The sequence below is a fragment of the Bombina bombina genome, chromosome 5 (assembly GCF_027579735.1).
Source record: "Bombina bombina isolate aBomBom1 chromosome 5, aBomBom1.pri, whole genome shotgun sequence".
NCBI classification, from domain to species: domain Eukaryota; kingdom Metazoa; phylum Chordata; class Amphibia; order Anura; family Bombinatoridae; genus Bombina; species Bombina bombina.
The window spans coordinates 511748459-511771581 of NC_069503.1; the positions used below are offsets into that span (position 1 = coordinate 511748459).

Here is a 23123-nt window from a genome sequence, read left to right on the forward strand (position 1 = left end):
CTCAGCTGATTCTAAATCATCATGTAGGGGACGCCCCCGATCCAGTTGTGCATCAAGTAGGGGGCAGACTTTACCTTTTTTAGCAGGCTTGGATCTGCAATGTCCCAGATCCTTGGCCCGTGAAAATAGAATCCCAGGGTTACAAAATAGGATTCAAGTATTGCCAGGGGCAGATTTATTCTGTCAAGGTTGTCTTCAATCGAGGTAAAGAGAGAGGCCTTCTTAATCTATGTAAAGGACCTATCTTTCTTGGGGGTTATAGTTCCAGTCCCAGTAGAGGAACAGGGTCAGGGTTTCTACTCAAATTTTTTTTGTAGTTCCCAAAAAAGAGATAACTTTCCGTCCTATTTTGGATTTAAAAGGACTCAACAAGTTCCTCAAGGTGCCGTCCATCAAGATGGAAACTATTCATTCCATTCTAACATTAGTTCAGGAGGGTCAGTTCATGACGACCATAGATCTAAAGGACGCGTATCTCCATATTCCCATTCACAGGGAACATCGCCAGTTCCTGCGGTTTGCCTTTTTGAACAAACATTACCAGTTTGTCGCCCTTCCCTTTGGTCTTGCTATGGCTCCTTGAATTTTTACAAAGGTTCTGGGGGCCATTTTTGGTCAGACCTCAAGGGATAGCTGTGACACCTTACCTGGATGGTATCTTGGTTCAAGCACCATCTTTCAGCTAGCAAAATCTTATACCAAGATGTTTTTGTCTATTTTTTGTTCCTACGGGTGGAAAGTGAATCTGGAAAAGAGTGTCCTAGTACCAGACACCAGGGTGTGCTTCTTGGGAACAATTATAAATTCTCTATCCATGAAGATTTTTCTGACGGATGTCAGAAAATCCAAATCTTGCCATTCACTTCAGGCCTCTGTCCATCCGTCAGTGGCTCAATGCATGGAAGAAATTGGTCTCATGGTTGCTTCCATGGACATCATTCCCTTTGCTCGGTTCCATCTGAGACCCCTACAACTATGCATGCTCAATCAATGGAACGGGACCACTCGGATCTCTTGCAGAAAAAAGCTCTGGATCCCCTAACGAGAGACTCTCTTTCGTGCTGGATTTCGCAGGACCATCTGGCTCAGGGTACATGCTTCCTGAGACCCTCCTGGGTGATTGTGATCATGGACTCCAGCCTGTCAGGCTGGGGAGCTGTTTGGGGCTCTTTAAGAGCTTTGGACTCGAGAGGAGTCTTCTCTTCCCATAAACATTCTAGAGTTGAGAGAGATCTTTAATGTGTTGATGGCTTGGCCTCATCTAGGTTTAGTCCGATTTATCAGATTTCAATCGGACAACATCACCTCGGTGGCATACATCAACCACCAGGGAGGAACCCAGAGTTTGTTGACAATGAAGGAGGTGTCCCGCATTCTTCAGTGGGCGGAGTCTCATGATTGTCTCCTGTCTGCCATCCACATCCCAGGGGTGGACATCTGGGAAGCGGATTTTTTGAGCAGACAGACATTTCATCCTGGGGAGTGGACTCTCCATCCGGAGGTATTCTCAATGATAACCCTCAGATGGGGGGCTCCAGAATTGGATTGATGGTGTTGCGCAGAAAGGCCAAGCTTCCAAAGTACAGTTCAAGATCAAGAGATCCTTAAAGGAATGGTAAAGTCAATGTAATGTGAGATGCAAAAATCTAACCTATATATCAATACAAATTGAAACGCTATGTTATTTATTTTTTAATTACTTGCTTTATCTTATATTCTTCTCTTCTAATCTTGGTCCGTTATGTTATCCAACTCCGCCCCATGTTCTTTTTTTTCCCTTCTTCGTGACGTATGCAGCAGTTCCACCGGCTGTATACGTCACTGCGCAAATTCAGAATTGTCAATGAACAAAGTAAACATTGAATCACGAGATTCATTGTTTACTTCGTTCATGGATAGGGAACAAGAACGATGTATAGCTTATCTTACCCCTAGCACAAACGACAAGCCAGACAATTTAGATTGTTCAGTATACGCATGCGTTAGAAAATCGTGAACGCGCATTGTGTAGAAGTAACAGCTTGTTCCTGATTTGCTGAAGTTAATGAATGATGTCTGCGCATGCGCATATCTATACACGGCGATAGTTGCCTCCCATAATGACATATGCAAACAAGCCCATAGACATGTATTTTCATTGGGCTCATCAGATCCATTGATTTCTTCTAGTGAGGGGGGCCGGCGGGGGAAAGCGACGAACATTGAAGTAAATTATAGATTTATATTTTTTTTTACATATACTTAATTTTGGAGAAAATATTAATGCTAATTGATTGTGGTACAAACTATTGGTTAATGAGAGATGACAGAACAGAGTTTACCATTCCTTTAAGCTGCTCTGATCGACGCTCTGGCAGTTCCTTGGAACTTCTGTCTGGCATACCTGTTTCCTCCGTTTTCTCTCCTTCCACATGTCATTGCTCGTATCAAACAGGAGAGAGCATTAGTGATTCTCATAGCTACTGCCTGGCCTCGCAGGATCTGGTTTGCGGATCTGGTGAGGATGTCATCTCTTCCCCCTTGGAGGTTGCCTCTGAGGAAGGACCTTCTACTTCAAGGTCCCTTCCTCCACCCAAACCTAGATTCTCTGAAGCTGACTGCTTTGAGATTGAACGCCTAATTTTGGCTAGACGTGGCCATACAGAGGTCATTGATACTATGCTTGAGGCGCGTAAACCTGTTAACCGTAAGATTTACCATAAGGTATGGCATAAATAGCTTTTATTGGTGTGATTCCAAGGGTTTATCTTGGAGTAGGATAAGAGTACACCGAATTTTGTCCTTTCTTCAGGAGGGCCTGGAGAAAGGTTTTTCAGTCAGCACTCTGAAGGGTCAGATTTCTGCATTGTCTTTTGCACAAATGTCTGGCAGATCTGCCTGATGTTCAGACCTTGGTCAGAATCAGGCCTGTGCTTAAACCTGTTGCTCCTCCTTGGAGCCTTAATCTTGTTCTAAAAGTTTTGCAGCAGGCTCCGTTTGAGCCGATGCTCGGTTGATATTAAGTTGTTATCTTGGAAAGTTTTGTTTCTTCTTGCTATTTCTTCTGCTCGCAGAGTTGCTGAGCTCTCGGCTCTGCAGTGTTATTCCCCTTACCTGTTTTTTCATGCAGATATGGCAGTCCTTTGTACTAAGCTGTGATTTCTCCCTAAAGGTGGTATCGGACCGCAATATCAATCAGGAAATTTGTGTTCCTTCTTTTTGTCCTAATCCTTCTTTTCAGAAGGAATGCCTGTTGCATAACCTGGATGTTGTGTGTGCTCTAATATTTTAACTTCAAGCAACTAAAGATTTTAGGCAATCATCTGCCCTGTTTGTTGTCTTCTCTGGTAAGAGTAAAGTGCAGAAGGCTACTTCTACTACTCTTTCTCTCTGGTTGAGAAGTGTTATCCGGTTAGCTTATGAGACAGCTGGACAACAGCCTCCTGAGAGAATTACGGATCATTCCACTAGGACTGTCTCTTCTTCCTAGGCTTTCAAAAATGTAGCTTCTGTTGAACAAATTTGCAAGGTGGCCACATGGTCCTCATTGAAAACCTTTTCCAAATTCTACAAATTTGATACTTTTTGTCTTGTTCTCCCTCTCTTTCATTCTGTGTCCTCTAGCTTGGGTATTGGTTCCCACTAGTAATTGGAATTAAATCGTGGACTCTCCATGCCATAGGAAAGAAAACAAAATTTATGCTTACCTGATAAATTTATTTATTTCCGGGCATGGAGAGTCCGCGACCCGCCCTTATTTAAATTTAAGACAGCAGTTTTTTTTGTAAAACCTCAGGCACCTCTATACCCTTGTGTTATCTTTGTTTTCCGTTTTCCTTCGGCCGAATGACTGGGGATTATGGGTAAGGGAAGTGACACTTAACAGCTCTGCTGGGGTGCTCTTTTCCTCCTCCTGCTGGCCAGGAGTTGAATATCCCACTAGTAATTGGAATGAAATCGCGGACTCTCCATGCCCGGAAAGAGATACATTTTCAGGTAAGCATAAATTTTGTTTTTGTTCACTCTCTTAGTCTGATACTGCCACATCCGTGTTCACAGTGCAGACAGATCAAAGTGCTGTTGAAATGTCGGTAAGTAACCTGCCCATTTCTTAACTTGTATAATTATTTTATGATTACAATTTGCCATCAAGTTAAATAATTAGGTGTAAAATCTATAATTAATATTAATATATATATATATATATATATATATATATATATATATATATATATATATATATATATATATACAGTATATATATATATATATATATATATATACAGTGCTTGTTTGTAAAATAAAAGGTGCCAGTATTTAAAAAAGGTGCCGATACTCACTGATTTTTTTTATTGATATATTCTGCTCAGTTACTTTGAGTAAAGCAAAGGGACAAGATTATTTACAATGTTTGATGTATTTTGCATGATGATTACAAATATTACTTCTTATGAGTTGTCAGAGGTGGGGAGTACCCCCCCCCCAAAAAAAAGCCATATTGTCCACCGGAAGTAGAAACTTCCCAGAAGTCTTCAAACACTTTAATTCTCCTTATATATACAGATATTCGCCATTCCAACTCCAGGTGATATGTAGTGAAAGAGAGAGACAGAGAGAGAAATAAATAAATAAAAAATAGATAATAGAGTAATACGTTACTCAGACAAGGTAAAATACATACAAACGTGTTTCTGTCTCTACCTTTATTTGATTACTTAAAGCATAAGGAAATCCTGTTATTGGTAAATACAAATTCTATTTTCTCTTATTATCTTATATTCATATCTGGCAGATTAGTACCAAAGCAACCAATATAAAGGTCCGAGGTTGGAGAAAATATTTTATGGGGTCAATTTATTACAGTGTGAGCGGACATGATACGATGTATCATGCATACGCTGTCGGCATTTATTATTGCACCAGCAGTTCTTGTGAACTGCTGGTGCAATACCGCCCCCTGCAGATTGGCCACTAGCAGGGGGTGTCAATCAACCAGATCGTATTTGGTCTTTAAAACAATCGTAACAAATTTTATTTAGTAAAACTTAGTGAACATGCTCAGTGAAGAATAAATAGCTGTCTTGAACAAATTCTCAACATAAGATTCACTAAACAAGGATATTTTGGAAGTAATAACTCTACTAGAATCCACGCTTACCTTAAGCTTTTTTGAGAGCTCCAAGGTCATTAAAAAAGTATAAATGATCCACTTGAGTAAAGACATCTTGGAGCTTTTACATTCTGTAGTATAGAATGGAGGACAACAAGGTAACTGGATTTCCTAATACCATTAGTATTTAAAGTGACAGAAAACCCCAAAATTCTCTTTCATGATTTGGATAGGACATACAATTTTAAATAACTTTACAATTTACTTCCATTATCAAATTTGCTTCGTTCTCTTGATATCCTTTGCTGAAGGAACAGCATTGCACTACTGGCAGCAAGATGAACACATCTAATCAGCCAATCACAAGAGACAAATGTGTGCAGGCACCAATTAGCAGCAGCTCTCACTAGTGTAGGATATGTGCGTATTCTTTTTCAACAAGGGATACCAAGGGAACCAAGCACATTGGAAAATAGAAGTGAATTCAAAGTGTCTTAAAATTACATTCTGTATCGTAATCGTGCCAGTTTAATTTTGACTTTCCTATACCTTTAATGTTTTATAATGAAACCAAAACTATGAAATAGAGCTTTCTTGGTAACCTAAACTTCAAGGGAAAAGTCTTCAAAAGAGAAGTCCTCAAAATGAGTTTATCCTGATGAGAAATATTGAGGAACAACAGAGGGCTAAGCTCACACACCTGTTCAGCTATGAAGAACACTACAAGCAAAATTATATTTAAAGGGACACTAAACCCAATATATTTTCTTTACTGATTCAGACAGAGCATGCAATTTTAAGCAACTTTCTAATTTACTCCTATTATCCATTTTTCTTTGCTTTCTTTATTTAAAAAGCAGGAATGTAAAGCTAAGAAGTCGGCCCATTTTAGGTTCAGCACACTGGATAGCGCCTGCTTATTGCTGGCTACATGTAGCCACCAATAATCAAGCATAACCCAGGTTCTGAACCAAAAATGGCCCATCTCTAAAACTTTACATTCATGCTTTTTAAATAAAGATAGATAGAGAACGAAGAAAATTTGCTAACAGGAGTAAATTAAAAAGTTGCATGCTGTATCTGAATCATTAAAGAAAAAAATGGGTTTATTATCCCTTTAAGTCAAAAACATTAAAGCAACAGTAGATGCTGTAAGGTTAGCCTCTCTTATAAAAAAATATGTTAATATATATTATATATATATATATATATATATATATATATATATATATATATATATATATATATATATATATATATATATATATATATATATATATATATATATATATAATAGGTAGCTAGTGCACCATACTCCTTGCATTTTTGTTCTGCATTCATAATGTAGCCCAATGTAAAAAAAAATTGTAAAATCCTTAATTCATTTGTATTAGTGCAAGTACCACATTTTTATTGTTTTACTGTCTCCTTTAAAATAAAGTTCCACTTTAGAACCAGTTTAAATAATGATAAATTCTTCAAAAATTAAAAAAACTCATTGAATAAAACGCTGCAACATTATAATAGTATGTGTGATTAAAGAAAATCAAAGTAGCAATAATGTATTTAGAAAAAACAACATTAAGGGGCCGATGTAGCGTATCATGTCCGCCGCTGTCGGCATTTATCATTGCACAAGCAGTTCTTGTGAACTGCTTGTCCAATGCCGCCCACTGCAGATTTGCAGCCAATTGGCTGCTAGCAGGGGGTGTCAATCAGCCCGATTGTATAGGATCGGCCGGATTGATGTCCGCAGCCTCAGAGCAGACAGACAAGTTATAGAGCAGCGGTCTTTAGATCGCTGCTTCATAACTTCTGTTTCCGGCGAGCCTGAAGTCTCGTGCGGAAACAGGGGCATCAAGCTCCATTCGGAGCTTGATAATTCGGCCCCATAGCATCAAAATTTATATTGGGTCTCATTACCTATGTAGGAACAATACACTTGAGCATTCATCAGGTATATTTACACTACTAGTTTGCACCCAGCTGGAATACATTAATATATGAAATTATGCAAAGGATATTGATTTATTTATTTTTTTTGCAGTTCCTAATAAACATATATGGGTACATTGTGGGTGCCATAAAACACAGTGGAAAGTATACTGAGACATAATATTTTTAAATAAGGATACATATGTTTGCTTAACCAGTATATTTGGAGTAAAGCTGATTATTAGTGCATTTTGTGTTATGGTAAAAAAAAAGGTGGAATCAGATGTAGTGTCTGCTGTTGAAGCCGATGAGTCCCAGACACAGGGAGAGATACAGTCACTTTCTGATGCCCCTCCTGAGGAAATTAAGGCCCCTGAACAAACTGAGCTGGCGGACAAGACAGTGGTGAGTTCCTCATATTCACCAGGTCATTCATTCCATACAATGATATCTCATCCAATTGTAATTCCATAATTTTATTTTTTCCATTTCATTTCACAACTCATAAGTATGTCTATTAATTTATAATTTCAGTTCAGTAGTCTGTTGAAATTACTGGATAAACATATATTTCTCATTTATTTACCTTGATAAAATAAAGCAAAAGCTGTGATCACTGATTGCTATGCAAAAAGTAAACCATCGTTTGACCAATATCAATATTGGTTAATTGACCTATCATTTCTCCAGCTAAAGTATAATACATCTTTTAAGGACCCTATCAACAGAAAATTAAAGGCTTCTGTAAGTTCACTTTGTATATATACTTTTAAAAAAAATATACATTAGTATCATATTTACCTGTGATACTCTCATCTCCTTCCAACATATTTCCTGGCAATGTTTGATTTACTGTGGCAGTACAAATGTTCATCAAAGTTCTAGCAAGACTCATGGCTCATTTCTGTCAGTAGGTCAAAAAGTGAGTGGTAATCATAGTACTCATGGTAGTAACAATATTCTGCAACAAAAACTTAAAATACCTTTTCCATTTCTTATATAATTGTTTAAACAGACAAGTATGTATTTAAAAAGTTATGATTAAAGGGGGGCGGAGCTAACTGCCATACAGGAAAGCTGCACTTTGTCAGAGCTCCTCTGCAAACTCTGCTAAAAACCTTATTAAAACCTCAAATCAGCCTATATCAACTGAGGTAAACAACAGATCACTTTAGCAGGACAAGGAATCAATTGATCTGGGACCAAAATTGGGCTTTTACAGCAAAAACGAAACCATCCAGTTCAGACTTCCAGGGCCCATTCAGGAAAGTCCCCGGCTGAGGCCTACACTGGATCCAGAGGTAGGAGTTAAACAACACAAAATAACCTCATTAGCTTGGGGAAAATAGAGATTTTACCCCAGATACTAAACTACCTAAAATAAAAGTTTTTTTTTACATGCTACAAGTAGAAATAGCTTAACCCTGAGGAGAAAGGGAGGTGGGAAAATCGCCATTTTTAGCAACATTCTGCAAAGTTTATTGGCCCCTCTGCACCCCACAACTGTGTCCTTTTATGAAGTACCAAGACCCCCAAGCCTAGTCAGGAAAGTCTGAGAGACACTGAAGGGACAAAGGTTGGGAAAGCTTATAAAGGACACTTGATTATAAATATCTCCCTTTATGTAAACAGAAAGGGTTTTATTTTTACAGTAAAGAATACACATCAATACAGAGTTGGGATTTCACTCCTAAACATAATACTGCAACATAAAATAGCACCTTGCACTGCATATGAGTAGTATGGGCTAACTAAAGAAGCAGCTGCACAGTGACAGAGCTACATGCAACATAATCTCACATCTTAATGATTTCTTAATACATCCATGCTAAATATAAGCTAACAAAGCATCTTTAGAGGACGTCATACAGTAGCTGACACCTTTGCATTGCCTGTACATAACAGCCAGAGCCGCAAACATACCATTGCAACATGAAAAACAAATCACAAACGGCCAAAGATTGTCTATCACGAGCACAATTAAAGCAAAGAAATCTGGAAAATTCTCTAACACCAACAATAAGCAATTCGCCCTCATCACAATCAGACATGACGGAACCAGCCCCATCAGTGCCCGCAAATAAAGAGTTACTGAGTCAAATAAAGGTGCTATTTCAGGAAGAATTGAAAACGGCCATATCTGAACTTAGACAAGACATACGAGAAATTGGAGGGCGTACAGCGGAGCTGGACGAGAAACTTGATGAAGTAGTTGTTGAAATACCACAAATACACAATGCCATTCAGGAGCAGTCATCACATATCAAAAGGCTGGAAGATCAAATAGAAGACCTTGAAAACAGGTCGAGAAGGTCGAATCTCAGGATCCGAAACCTCCCAGAAACCTACACTAATCTTCCAGACACAGTCACGAAGATATTCCGTCAACTTTTACCAGAAATGGACACCGCCATGCTACTCATGGATAGAGTGCATAGGGCTCTCTCCAGACCGCCACAGCCCTCCATGGCCAGAGACATTATCTTAAAAATGCATTACTTCCATATCAAAGATCAAATACTTACGGCAGCCAGGAATGCACAAACACTCTCGTATGAAGAACACTCTTTGCAAATCTTTGCAGATTTAGCTCCGATCACCCTACGCAGAAGGCGAGAGCTCAAGCCTATTTTATCCATATTAAATAACATGCAAATAAGATATAGATGGAACTTTCCGTTCAAACTATCATTTACCTATAAAAACAACCCCTACTCCTGTACGACAGTTGAAGAGGGACAGGAAATTCTTAGGCCTAGATTTGGAGTTTGGCGGTAGCCGTGAAAACCAGCGTTAGAGGCTCCTAACGCTGGTTTTAGGCTACCGCCGGTATTTGGAGTCACTCAAAATAGGGTCTAACGCTCACTTTTCAGCCGCAACTTTTCCATACCGCAGATCCCCTTACGTCAATTGCGTATCCTATCTTTTCAATGGGATTTTTCTAACTCCTGTATTTAGAGTCGTGTCTGAAGTGAGCGTTAGAATTCTAACGACAAAACTCCAGCCGCAGGAAAAAAGTCAGTAGTTAAGAGCTTTCTGGGCTAACGCCGGTTCATAAAGCTCTTAACTACTGTACCTCTAAAGTACACTAACACCCATAAACTACTATGTACCCCTAAACCGAGGTCACCCCCCACATCGCCGCCACTCGATTAAATTTTTTTAACCCCTAATCTGCCGACCGCCACCTACGTTATACTTATGTACCCCTAATCTGCTGCCCCTAACACCGCCGACCCCTGTATTATATTTATTAACCCCTAATCTGACCCCCACAACGTCGCCGCCAGCTACCTACAATAATTAACCCCTAATCTGCCGACCGCAAAGCGACGCCACCTACATTATAGCTATGTACCCCTAATCTGCTGCCCCTAACACCGCCGACCCCTATATTATATTTATTAACCCCTGATCTGCCGCCCACAACGTCGCCCCCACCTGCCTACACTTATTAACCCCTAATCTGCAGAGCGGACCGCACCGCTACTATAATAAAGTTATTAACCCCTAATCCGCCTCCACCTAACCCTATATAAATAGTATTAACCCCCTAATCTGCCCTCCCTAACATCGCGACACCTAACTTCAATTATTAACCCCTAATCTGCCGACCGGAGCTCACCGCTATTCTAATAAATGTATTAACCCCTAAAGCAAGTCTAACCTAACCTAACACCCCACTAAGTTAAATATAATTTTAATCTAACGAAATTAATTAACTCTTATTAAATAAATTATTCTATTAAAGCTAAAATACTTACTGTAAAATAAATCCTAATATAGCTAAAAATATAAATTATAATTACATTGTAGCTATTATAGGATTAATATTTATTTACAGGCAACTTTGTAATTATTTTAACCAGGTACAATAGCTATTAAATAGTTAAGAACTATTTAAATAGTTACCTAGTTAAAATAATACAAAATTACCTGTAAATAAATCCTAACCTAAGTACAATTAAACCTAACGCTATACCTATCATTAAATTAATTAAATAAAATACCTACAATTACCTACATATTTAAACCTAACACTACACTATCAATTCATTAATTAAATACAATATCCTACAAATAACTACAATGAAATAAATTAACTAAAGTACAAAAATAAAAAAGAACTAAGTTTACAAAAAATAAAAAATATTTACCAAACATAAGAAAATATTACAACAATTTTAAACTAATTACACCTACTCTAAGCCCCCTAATAAAATAACAAAGACCCCCAAAATAAAAAATTGCCCTACCCTATTCTAAATTACTAAAGTTCAAAGCTCTTTTACTTACCAGCCCTGAACAGGGCCCTTTTCGGGGCATGCCCAAGGAAGTTCAGCTCTTTGCCTGTAAAAAAAACTACAATACCCCCCCCCCAACATTACAACCCACCACCCACATACCCCTAATCTAACCCAAACCCCCCTTAAATAAACCTAACCACCTAAGCCCCAGAAGATCATCCTATCTTGTCTTCACCTCACCAGGTATCACCGATCCGTCCTGGCTCCAAAATCTTCATCCAACCCAAGCGGGGGCTGACGATCCATCATCCGGTGGCAGAAGAGGTCCAGAAGAGGCTCCAAAGTCTTCATCTATCGGGAAGAAGAGGCGATCCGGACCGGCAACCATCTTGATCCAAGCGGCATCTTCTATCTTCATCCGATGACGACCGGCTCCATCCTGAAGACCTCCACCGCGGACCCATCTTCTTCCGGCGACGTCCAACTGAAGAATGACGGTTCCTTTAAGGACGTCATCCAAGATGGCGTCCCTCGAATTCCGATTGGCTGATAGGATTCTATCAGCCAATCGGAACTTAAGGTAGGAATATTCTGATTGGCTGATGGAATCAGCCAATCAGAAATCAAGTTCAATCCGATTGGCTGATTGGATCAGCCAATCGGATTGAACTTGATTCTGATTGGCTGATTCCATCAGCCAATCAGAATATTCCTACCTTAATTTCGATTGGCTGTAGAATCCTATCAGCCAATCGGAATTCGAGGGACGCCATCTTGGATGACGTCATTTAAGGAAACCGTCATTCGTCGTTCAGCTCGTCGGCCCAGGATGGATGTTCCCGCGTCGGAGGTCTTCAGATCCTGCCGCTCCGCTCCGGCTGGATGACGATAGAAGATCCCGCTTGATGAAGACTTCAATCGGATGGAAGACCTCTTCTGCCCCCGCTTGGATGAAGACTTCAGCCGGATCATGGACCTCTCAGCCCCCCGCTTGGGCTTGGATCAGGACATCGGAGGAGCTCTTCTGGACCGATCGGTGAACCCTGGTTTGGTGAAGATAAGGTAGGAAGATCCTTCAGGGGCTTAGTGTTAGGTTTATTTAATGGGGGTTTGGGTTAGATTAGGGGTATGTGGGTGGTGGGTTGTAATGTTGGGGGGGGGGTATTGTATGGGTTTTTTTACAGGCAAAAGAGCTGAACTTCTTGGGGCATGCCCCGCAATGGGCCCTGTTCAGGCTGGTAAGGTAAAAGAGCTTTGAACTTTAGTAATTTAGAATAGGGTAGGGCATTTTTTTATTTTGGGGGGCCTTTGTTATTTTATTAGGGGGCTTAGAGTAGGTGTAATTAGTTTAACAATTGTTTGTAATATTTTTCTTATGTTTGTAAATATATTTTTTATTTTTTGTAACTTAGTTCTTTTTATTTAGTTGTACTTTAGTTAGTTTAATTTCATTGTAGTTATTTGTAGGAATTGTATTTAATTTATTTATTGATAGTGTAGTGTTAGGTTTAATTGTAGGTAATTGTAGGTTATTTTATTTAATTAATTAATGATAGTATAGCTTTAGGTTTAATTGTAACTTAGTTAGGATTTATTTTACAGGTAATTTTGTAATTATTTTAACTAGGTAGCTATTAAATAGTTCTTAACTATTTAATAGCTATTGTACCTGGTTTAAAATAATTACAAAGTTGTCTGTAAAATAAATATTAATCCTAAAATAGCTACAATGTAATTATAATTTATATTGTTTATTATTTTTAACTTAGGGGGTGGTTAGTGTTAGGGTATAGACTTAGCTTTAGGGGTTAATACATTTATTAGAATAGCGGTGAGCGGGGCCGGTCGGCAGATAGGGGTTAATAAGTGTAGGCAGGTGGAGGCGACGTTGTGGGGGGCCAGATAGGGGTTAATAAATATAATATAGGGGTCGGCGGTGTTAGGGGCAGCAGATTAGGGGTACATAAGGATAATGTAAGTAGCGGCGGTTTACGGAGCGGCAGATTAGGGGTTAAAATAATATGCAGGGTCAGCGATAGCGGGGGCGGCAGATTAGGGGTTAATAAGTGTAAGGGTAGGGTGTTTAGACTCGGGGTACATGTTAGGGTGTTAGGTGCAGACGTAGGAAGTGTTCCCCCATAGCAAAACAATGGGCTGCGTTAGGAGCTGAACGCGGCTTTTTTGCAGGTGTTAGGTTTTTTTTCAGCTCAAAACAGCCCCATTGTTTCCTATGGGGGAATCGTGCACGAGCACGTTTTTGAGGCTGGCCGCGTCCGTAAGCAACTCTGGTATCGAGAGTTGAAGCTGCGTTAAAAATGCTCTATTCCATTCTGTGGACTCTCAATACCAGAGTTATTTTTATGGTGCGGCCAGAAAAAAGCCGGCGTTAGCTACGCGGGTCCTTACCGACAAAACTCTAAATCTAGCTGTTAGGAAGCTACATCTTCTAACAGACATACAAAGCAAGGATCAGCCACCTAAACCTCAGAGACAATCCTTTCAAAGGGAATGGACACCTGCAAGGAAACAGAAAAAACCCTGAAAAGGGCTCAAAAACTCAAAGACCCCAAGCAGGACTGATCAGAGTTCAGAATCCGAGGACGAAGAAACCTGAACTTACAAACAAACTCTTCAGGCCTGTTATCTATCGCTGTTTAACTACCTGAATAGGCAATCCACTGTTCTGTAAAGGTTTTATGGTTACTTAAAAAATGCATATTCATTTTTAGTACCTATTCCAATAACAAAAAAAAGGTAAGGTTGTGAGTTGGATAGATCAGCATTTTACTGACCCTACATAATATTTCCGGACATTACACTCTTGTCTAAACCGTTGAGACGTTCCTCATAATTCATACCCTATCCCTTTCAAACCCACACCCATATCCTTGTTTACCCAGCACCCTCCCACCCCCTACCAGATTACCCACTTATCTTTCCCTCCCTTCCTTCCTTCCCCATGCCCCCCCAGTTATAGCATGGTTCTCATATTCTAAACATTAAGATACATGTTGAATTTTTTTTGCACTATTGTGAAAATGAATAATGTCACTGTTTAATTGCTCTACTCATTTGACTTGAAATGTTTATGTTTGTTATGTTTGTTATAATTAGAATGTTCTTAATAGTTGGCGACTCATTGTACATTACAATGCACACTTTATCACAGATAGCATCACTCCTAAAGTTCATAAGGAAAGCTAGAAAACCTATAATACAAGCTCCTACCACCATAGGCAATTCTCTACTTCTAACCTATCACATAAGATATATCAAACAAAAATTATCATCTCCACTATTGATATCTGCTGTGCTCCGCATGAATACAAAAATTAGACGAGCCAACAGAAATATACATATCAGCACATACACAACTCCTACCCAAATATGGCTCCAATCACGGTAATCACACACAACGTTAGAGGTTTGCACTCTAACGTCAAACGAAAAAAGGCACTTCAGGAATATAAAAATCTGCAAGCACATATAGTGTTACTACAAGAAACACATTTCACAAAAGCAAGCACACCCAAATACTGGGATAAAGCATATTCACAACAATACCATACAACTACACATAAGAAGCATAGAGGAGTGTCAATTCTATTACACAGTTCCTTAAACTTTAAAGAGGAAGAAATCATAACCGACAAAGAGGGAAGATACCTGATAATTAGGGGATACATACACAATACCCCTATCATGATAGGCAATATCTATGCCCCAAACGACCACCAAGCTCAATTCCTAACTAAAGTTAGCAAACTACTAACCATGTGGAATAAATATAAAATAATTGTGGGAGGAGATTTTAATCTCACATTAGATAATCTAATAGACAGATCCCAACATATAACCCGTACGCAACAGAAAAGAGAACCTAAACATAAAATCCTGGGTGATTTCCTGCTTGATCACAATTTTATTGATGGGTGGAGGACCTTAAACAAAGGTGTGAGAGAGTACACATATTACTCACCAGTTCACGACTCTCATTCGAGAATTGACTACATTTTATTGAGCCAGATTCTGGTTCCATTACTCATGCAGGCGAAAATACATAATTGCACATGGTCAGATCACTCTATAGTTGAGATCACACTACAGGGGATAACAAATCATAATAGAACCAAAGCATGGGCATTTTAACCCTAAAATAATAGGGGACCCCCACTTGTTAAACAAAAATTATTAGATGAACTTACCCACTTTATAGCAGCAAATAATGGGATCTACACTTAACCCATTACACCCAATGGGGAGCACTCAAGGCTTTCGTTAGAGGTTACCTGATGACTGAATCAGCAAGGCAGCATAGACTCCATCAATCACATTATAGGAAAACTGAGAACAGACATTTCAAACCTGAAAAAGGGAAGTGATAGCACACCCAAGCAATGCTAATAACAAACAACTGAAACAGAAAAACAAAGAACTAGACAATCTTCTCTCAGATGAAGCTAACAAATACATAAAACTACTAGATACACACTATTTTATCCACTCCAACAAACCGGATAGAATGTTAGCAAACAAATTAAAGGAAATCACTAGAGCTACAGCAGTACCACAGATACATACACCGACAGGAAAGGTAACAAATGACCCCCTAGAAATTGCAAACTCCTTTGCTGACTATTATAATGCACTTTATAATCTCCCGACTCCCAAAGTGAATCAAGAAGCGGCTGAAACACTAAATAAGTTCCTAGCAGACAGTACAATGCCTCAATTGTCTCAATCTGACGTTACAATGCTAAACAACCCCATTTCAGTAACAGAGGTTTTGCTTGCCATAAAAGATCTTAAGCCAAACAAAGCTCCAGGACCAGATGGTTATTCCGGAATATTTTATAAAACCTTCAAAAATATATTAGCCCCACAATTAGTCACTATCTTTAATTCTATAATGAAAGGAAGTGAAATCCCAAAAGAAATGCTCCTGGCCAGAATATCAGTTATCCCTAAACCGGGGAAAAATAAGCAGTTATGCCAAAATTATAGGCCCATCTCCCTTATAAACCAAGACATAAAACTGTTCACGAAAATCCTGGCAAATAGACTAAGCGATCGCCTAACTAAATTGATACATTCAGATCAAGTCGGTTTCATTAAATCCAGGGAAGCGCCAGACAATACCCGTAAAGTCATCAATTTAATAAATTATGCTGCGGTACATGGAGTGCCTTCTCTGCTCCTTTCGTTGGATGCAGAGAAGGCATTCGATAGAGTAAACTGGAGCTACATGACCGCCTTTTTGACTAAAGTAGGAATACGAGGAGAATTCTTAAACGCTATCTCATTACTGTACTCAACACCCTGAAGCATATATTAGACTAGCAGGATATAACTCTAAATCAATACCAATCCGAAATGGAACAAGACAAGGATGCCCCCTCTCCCCACTGTTGTTCGCCTTATGCATAGAACCCCTAGCACTTAAAATTAGGGAATGTACAGATATCTCAGGAATTAAAGTAACTAATACAATATATAAGCTTGCATTATTTGCAGATGATGTCATTTTAACCCTTACAAAACCCACACTTTCTTTACCACCCTTATATAATATCCTACAACAGTTTGGAGCGGTGTCAGGATATAAAATAAATGAAGATAAATGCGAAGCCATAGGAATCCATCTACCATCGCATACTAAAAAATTGTTAGAGGCTAATTTCTCCTTTAAATGGGCAAGCAAAACTATAAAATACTTAGGAATTCACATCACGACTGATGTCTATGCACTTTTTAAATATAATTACAAACCCTTATTCGCACAAATACGGCAACTTATGTCCAAATGGACGAAATACAAAATATCATTCCTGGGAAGGATTATAGTATCTAAAATGACAATCCTACCAAAACTTCTTTACCTGTTCAGATCTTTACCTATATCCATCCCAATAAGGGAATTACATAGTTTACAAAACGATATTCTCTCTTTTATTTGGCAAAATAAAAAAGGGAGGATTAACAAGCATAGTATGACCAGACATAGAGACGGGGCAGGAATGGGTATACCCCATCTGATATCATATTACAACGCCGCCAGAATGGCACAAACAGCTTTATGGTGTACAAGAGATAAAAACATACAATGGGTGCAATTAGAAGCTAACATAATAGGAGTTAATAATATAGCCAAACTTCTATGGTCCACAAAACAAAGCAGGCCCCAGCAGGGGAAGCGATTCATAATCCATTACACACAACATTATATATCTGGGACAAATTAACACATTATTATCAAATCACAAACACCAAATCCCCGATAACCCCTCTAATTGATCTCAACTCCTCCATAGACAAGATAGTACAGGATAAATGGGCTAACAGAGGACTGTACAGGATAGCAGACACCCTCATTAATGGGACATTCATGACACATAACCAATACAATGAACTAGACCCTTTAGACACACATACGTGGTACCACTACTTCCAGTTACGCTCTAGAGTACATGAAATTATGGGTACATCAACCACACGCGTTACCACCCCCTTTGAATCCATATGTCTTTCTAAAACTAGGCCAAAAGGCTCCATAACTAAATTATACCTAATATTCAATATAAATAATAACACAAACAAAACATCAACAATGGACAAATGGGAAGCTGATTTAGGAAAGGAATGGGCAATTACAGACTGGATTCAGACACTCAGACAGGGTACAAAGTTCACGATTAACTCCGCATTACAGGAAAATTACCTAAAATCAGCCTATAGATGGTATTTATACCCCACTAGACTACATAAGATAGGAAACCAAAATAGTAATTTATGTTTCAGAGGATGCGGAGAGATTGGCACCTATATGCATATGTGGTGGCACTGTGAAAAAATACAATACGTATGGCAAGAAACAAACAAATTATTGCAAGACATATATGACAGAGAAGTAACATTATTACCGGAACATGCTTTGCTACACCTCCCAAAGAGAGGATTCCTACCAAAACAAAATAAATTAATTGCTCAATTATGTACAGCCACGAGATTATGCCTTGCTAGATACTGGAAAAATGAACCACCAGGGTTCTACATAATTCAACAAAAAATAGAGTATTTATACAAAATGTCTAGTTCAGTAGCGGATTTAATGGCAACTAAAGACACATTCATAGAAATATGGGAACCTTGGATAATGTACACAGAAGCAAAACAGAGAGAGCAAGCCAACACCATAACAACTGTCAGGCCCCATATCAATCCTGGTGTACAAGCTAAATAGCCAAAGACAAGCTAATAGTATACCAACACAGACCATATCAGGAGAGTTACTGATTTAGGAGAGATGTTGAAGTTTTGAATGTACAAGTCAACTATTCTTAGTTTATATCTATTTGTTGTCCTTTTATATCTGATAATAATTCATACAAAGTTTTCAGGAAAACAAGAATGGACCACAGACTTTACTGTTTAAATTTATTATTTTTAGTTTTAGTTTTTTTTTGCATTGTATAATTTATCCTTCTGTTATGATGTGCAAAATATGCAAGCACAATATGTTATATGTTACATATGATAATAAAAGCAATTTCTGAAAAAAAAAAAAAAAAAGTTATGATTAAAGGCTTCCATATCTAAATTGGATCTACAACTGCATGTCTGAGAAGCAGAGGTTTGTAGATACAGATCCTCAGGCATTCACTGGGAGTCACGAGGTGCAAGTGAAGTTATAGGAACCCCAGTTTGACCTTCAACAATACCTATATTTTCATAAAAATATTGGAATAGCATTATTTAAGTAATATTACCCCCTGGTGGTAGTATTTAGAACTAGCATTAACCTTCTTACTGCCACACAGCCATCACTGCGCTATTAGTGGACAGAGACAAGCAGAACAAAAAAAAATAGTAAATTATTTTTTTAAGAACAGAACAAATGTATATTAAAACATTACTTTGCTGTCAACAATGACAACATTTGCTATCAACAATGAAAATAAACTAACTTTCACTGTCAATGGACTGAGCTTAGGGAGAGCAGATCTCCTTATCTTATCTTTTTATTTTTATGCACATTGGCCTCATTACCACTGTCTGTTTACACAAAACTCAGTACTTAGAGAAATTGATAATTAACATTTTAATACCCATCTCTCTAATTCCCCACTTGGAATTGATTTTTTTTGGCGCTTATATATATAAAGCTGTTCTTTGCCTTTTAAACATTACTGGTCTTTTTATGACCATGCACATGTTGCACCATTTTTGTTTACCATTTGTCTACTGATTTAGAAGGATCCTTGACAGCTGGACCATTCATGTTGATCATCAACAAACTACTTAGGGGCCAATTTATCATAGTACGAGCAGACATAATTCGATGTAGCGTATCTTGTCTGCCACACATCGATAAATGCCGACAGCATATGCTGTCGGCATTTTTCATTACACAAGCAGTTCTTGTGAACTGCTTGTGCAATGCCACACCCTGCAGATTCGCGGCCAATCGGCCACAAGCAGTGGGTGTCAATCAGCCCAATTGTATAGGATCGGGCGGATTGATGTGCAGGCAGACAAGTTATGGAGCAGCAGTCTTTAGACCACTGCTTCATAACTTGTGTTTCTGGCGAGCCTGAAGGCTCGCGCGGAAACAGGGGCATCAAGCTACATTCGGAGCTTGATAATTCGGCCTCTTAGGCTCTTTTCCTACATAGATTACCTCAATTTATTTTTAACATTGTTCATGAGGCTGAACTCTCTGAACTGAAGTTAAAATAAGTAGCACAGACACAATGGAAAGCAGTTGTGTCAAAATTTGGGACTCTTTCAGTGTCACATAGTGCCATCCCCAAAAGCTCTGCTACATTTTCCGCTTCCCAAGTACTTTAAATTCATACCACTCATTATTCAGAGATGGCAGATAATTCTCATCCATGGTGGGAATTATCAGTTTTTGAAAGTGTCTATCTAACGTTGATATTTCCAAGACCCCATAATCCTGTAGAGAGCTTCCCATAGGCCAAGTAAAAGTGTCAAAAATTTGCAAGCATTTTATCCACTTCTTTTTGTTGCAAGAAACGCTCCTCAACATATTTTACAGCGTTCTTAATCACTTTATCTTTTTCTGACTTCACAAATGTAGCTGAAGTATTTCCTAATCCATGTAATTGTATATCTTGAGAAATTCCTTTATCTGACATACTGGAAGTAAATTTTTCTTCATGTAGTCCAGAGGTACAGCTAAGTGAATGAAGAGATGAGATTGTGTTTCTCACGTGCAAGTCAAGAAAACGGAGATAGAGTTCTTCCCTTAGAAATAGAAGGAAGAGATTCTTAATGATCTCAAGATATCACAACATAAAATGGAGTTTGTGCACAAATCAGTATACCATTATTTTGCTCAGCAAGCTACTGGCAACTTGGGAAGCACTGTTCTTGTCCACTGCAATACTCTCAAGATGTACAGCCACATTTCCAGTTTGTTATAAATGCATACAGTGCACTCAAATGGCTTGCCACCCATCTTAAAATATGTAAATATTGAAATTGTTTAATTTTGTTCAGAAGAGATCCATGCATCATGTTCAAGATGCCTTAATCTCTTTGGTGAATATTCATACACTTAAATTTAACCTATGTGCAACACAGTGCACACAAATTATGTGTGCCACACATTGTCTTAGTCCCTGAACTAGCCCATTTTTGGCTAGATTACAAGTGGAGCATTAATTTATTGCGCGCCCACAAATAAATAACCAGCCATTATAGTGTCTCATGGCATTAGAACGAGGCTCCCATTGGAGCCTATGGAAGCACGCTCTTGTGAGCGCAATGCTTCCCAACAATGCAAATGCGAGCTCGCATTCGCGTTGCTGTCAACTTGTTATACGCACACATTAGCATGTGCTGGTATTACTTAGTCGAGAGTGCAAATATCGCTTTCACGAAAGCGATATTTAGCACTCCACTTGTAATCATGCCTTTTCTGTCCAAATCAAGCTCGCTGCACCATCCATGCCAATGCCGACAAGCAGGCAGAAGTAAACCAATCAGAGAGTCCATGAAATTCCAGCTCCCTTGTAACTGTATCTAAATAGTCATCAGTTGCACTATCCAGTGGTACAGCATTGAGAAAAACATATTTTATACCACTATGTTTAAGGTATCTTACATACAAAACTAATTCTTCAACACCTACTTTGTCTGTTAACCCAGCTGAGCTGAGAGATTAGTTCTTTTCTTAACACTTTAGCTATGCTGGAAATAAATTCTTTGCATCACTTGTCATTTACATATTCAAGCCTTATTTGAACCCCTAATTTGCCACTCAACTCTAATAGTCGAGCAAAATCTGTAAATGGCCTATTGTTTTTTTTGGGTTTTTTTTGCTAGGTTCATTTTTTTTTGCTATGTTAAGCAACATCAAAAATTATTTTTAAATGGTTAAACATGTTTTCATCCATTCTCACACATGCGTCCGATGGGGTACTCTGTGGAGCATTGTTTGCTTGCATTCAGTTCTGGTGTTGCTGAGATTTACCATGCTTCTTAAAGGTCTCCATTTTGAAGTGCCCAGAAAATCCTTTTACAACTTTAGATTTTTGGTCTGCAATGCCTGGGAAAGAGGCACTACCAGATGTTTCCACAAATGGGGGCTAAGGTAGTTCCTGGCACCACTCATCCTTGAATTTCCTCCTACATTTGGTTTGGCTTAGTGAAAGCAATTGTTCTTCAAGAGGTATTCTAGATTATTGAATCCGACTTGTTGAAGGCAACCATCCTTCTTGGTTCTTCTATCTGGCTTGTTGAAGGCAAAGCTTCCTTATCCATAGTTCTTGGTAGTAAGCCACTTTCTGTTTGTGATTTTTGATTTTCAGGTGGAGCCAATCCATAAGAAGAAACTTATGGCCTCCCTAATTTTGCTGTGCACTTTATTCTTTTTCTGGATTGTAGATCATTAAAATGATGAGTTTCAAGAAGTGTGATATATATTATAATTATCTTTTATTTATAAAATGCAACTTACTAACTGTGATACTGACAGCACATTCCTACTAGGCACCATTTTTTAATAGTGTGCCCGTAAATGGGCAAATTCAGGGCACTTTTTAGAGTAGTTTTTTTTAGATAGCCTTTTTTGGGGTGGGTTACTTGTAGATTGATGATGTGTTTTTTTTTATTTGAACATTTTAAGGGCTTTTGCTGTAGTTTAGTGTTAGTATATTTTTGGGGGGGTTTAGAATAGGCATAACATTTTATTTTTTTGGTAATTTGTTTTTTTTTTATATTCTGTAATGGTAGGTTTTGTTTTAGGGTATTTCAGTGATGTGAGGCTATTTTATTTCTAAGGTAAGGTTTTTTTTTATTTTAAAAGATAAGATTAAGTTTTTTGTTTTTTTTTCTGTTTTTTTTTTTTTTTAGGTACTGTTAGGTGTTTTTTTTTTTTTACAGATAAGCTTAGTATTTTGGGAGGTAAACAGGGGGTGTTAGGTTATGGAGGTTAGCTGTTTAGGGGGTTTAGATGCTAGTGGTTAGTTTGTGGTGGGGGTTGTCGCGGTTTAGGGGTCAATGATGTAGTGGGTTACCATGCAGTGGGAGTTGTGGAGGTTTTAGGGTTAATAGTATAGTACCTTACTTTGCAGTGGGGGTTGTGGCTGTTTAGGGGTTAATAATGTAGTGGGTTACTCATCTCCATTAACACACATCGCTTATCCCCTCTCTTTTCTTGTGCGCTCTGGAATACTCGCTTTGTTTGTAACAAACTTACAACTGTTCACGACCTGTTTGTTTCCAACGCTTTCAACCTTTTAGCAATTACTGAAACCTGGCTATCTTCCTCTGACACTGTTTACATTGCTGCTCTCACACATGGTGGTCTTCACTTTAGCCACACA

At 38.5% G+C, this 23123-nt stretch overlaps 1 protein-coding gene across 1 annotated transcript in view; it reads left to right on the forward strand.

Annotated features, from left to right (window-relative positions):
* The window catches only part of AMPH (amphiphysin), a 519511-nt gene that overhangs the window by 451354 nt on the left and 45034 nt on the right, over window positions 1-23123 (forward strand). Inside the window, exon 18 of the mRNA XM_053714425.1 lies at window positions 7298-7429. Coding sequence (XP_053570400.1) covers window positions 7298-7429 — 132 coding nt within the window. The remainder of the gene's footprint in view (window positions 1-7297; window positions 7430-23123) is intronic.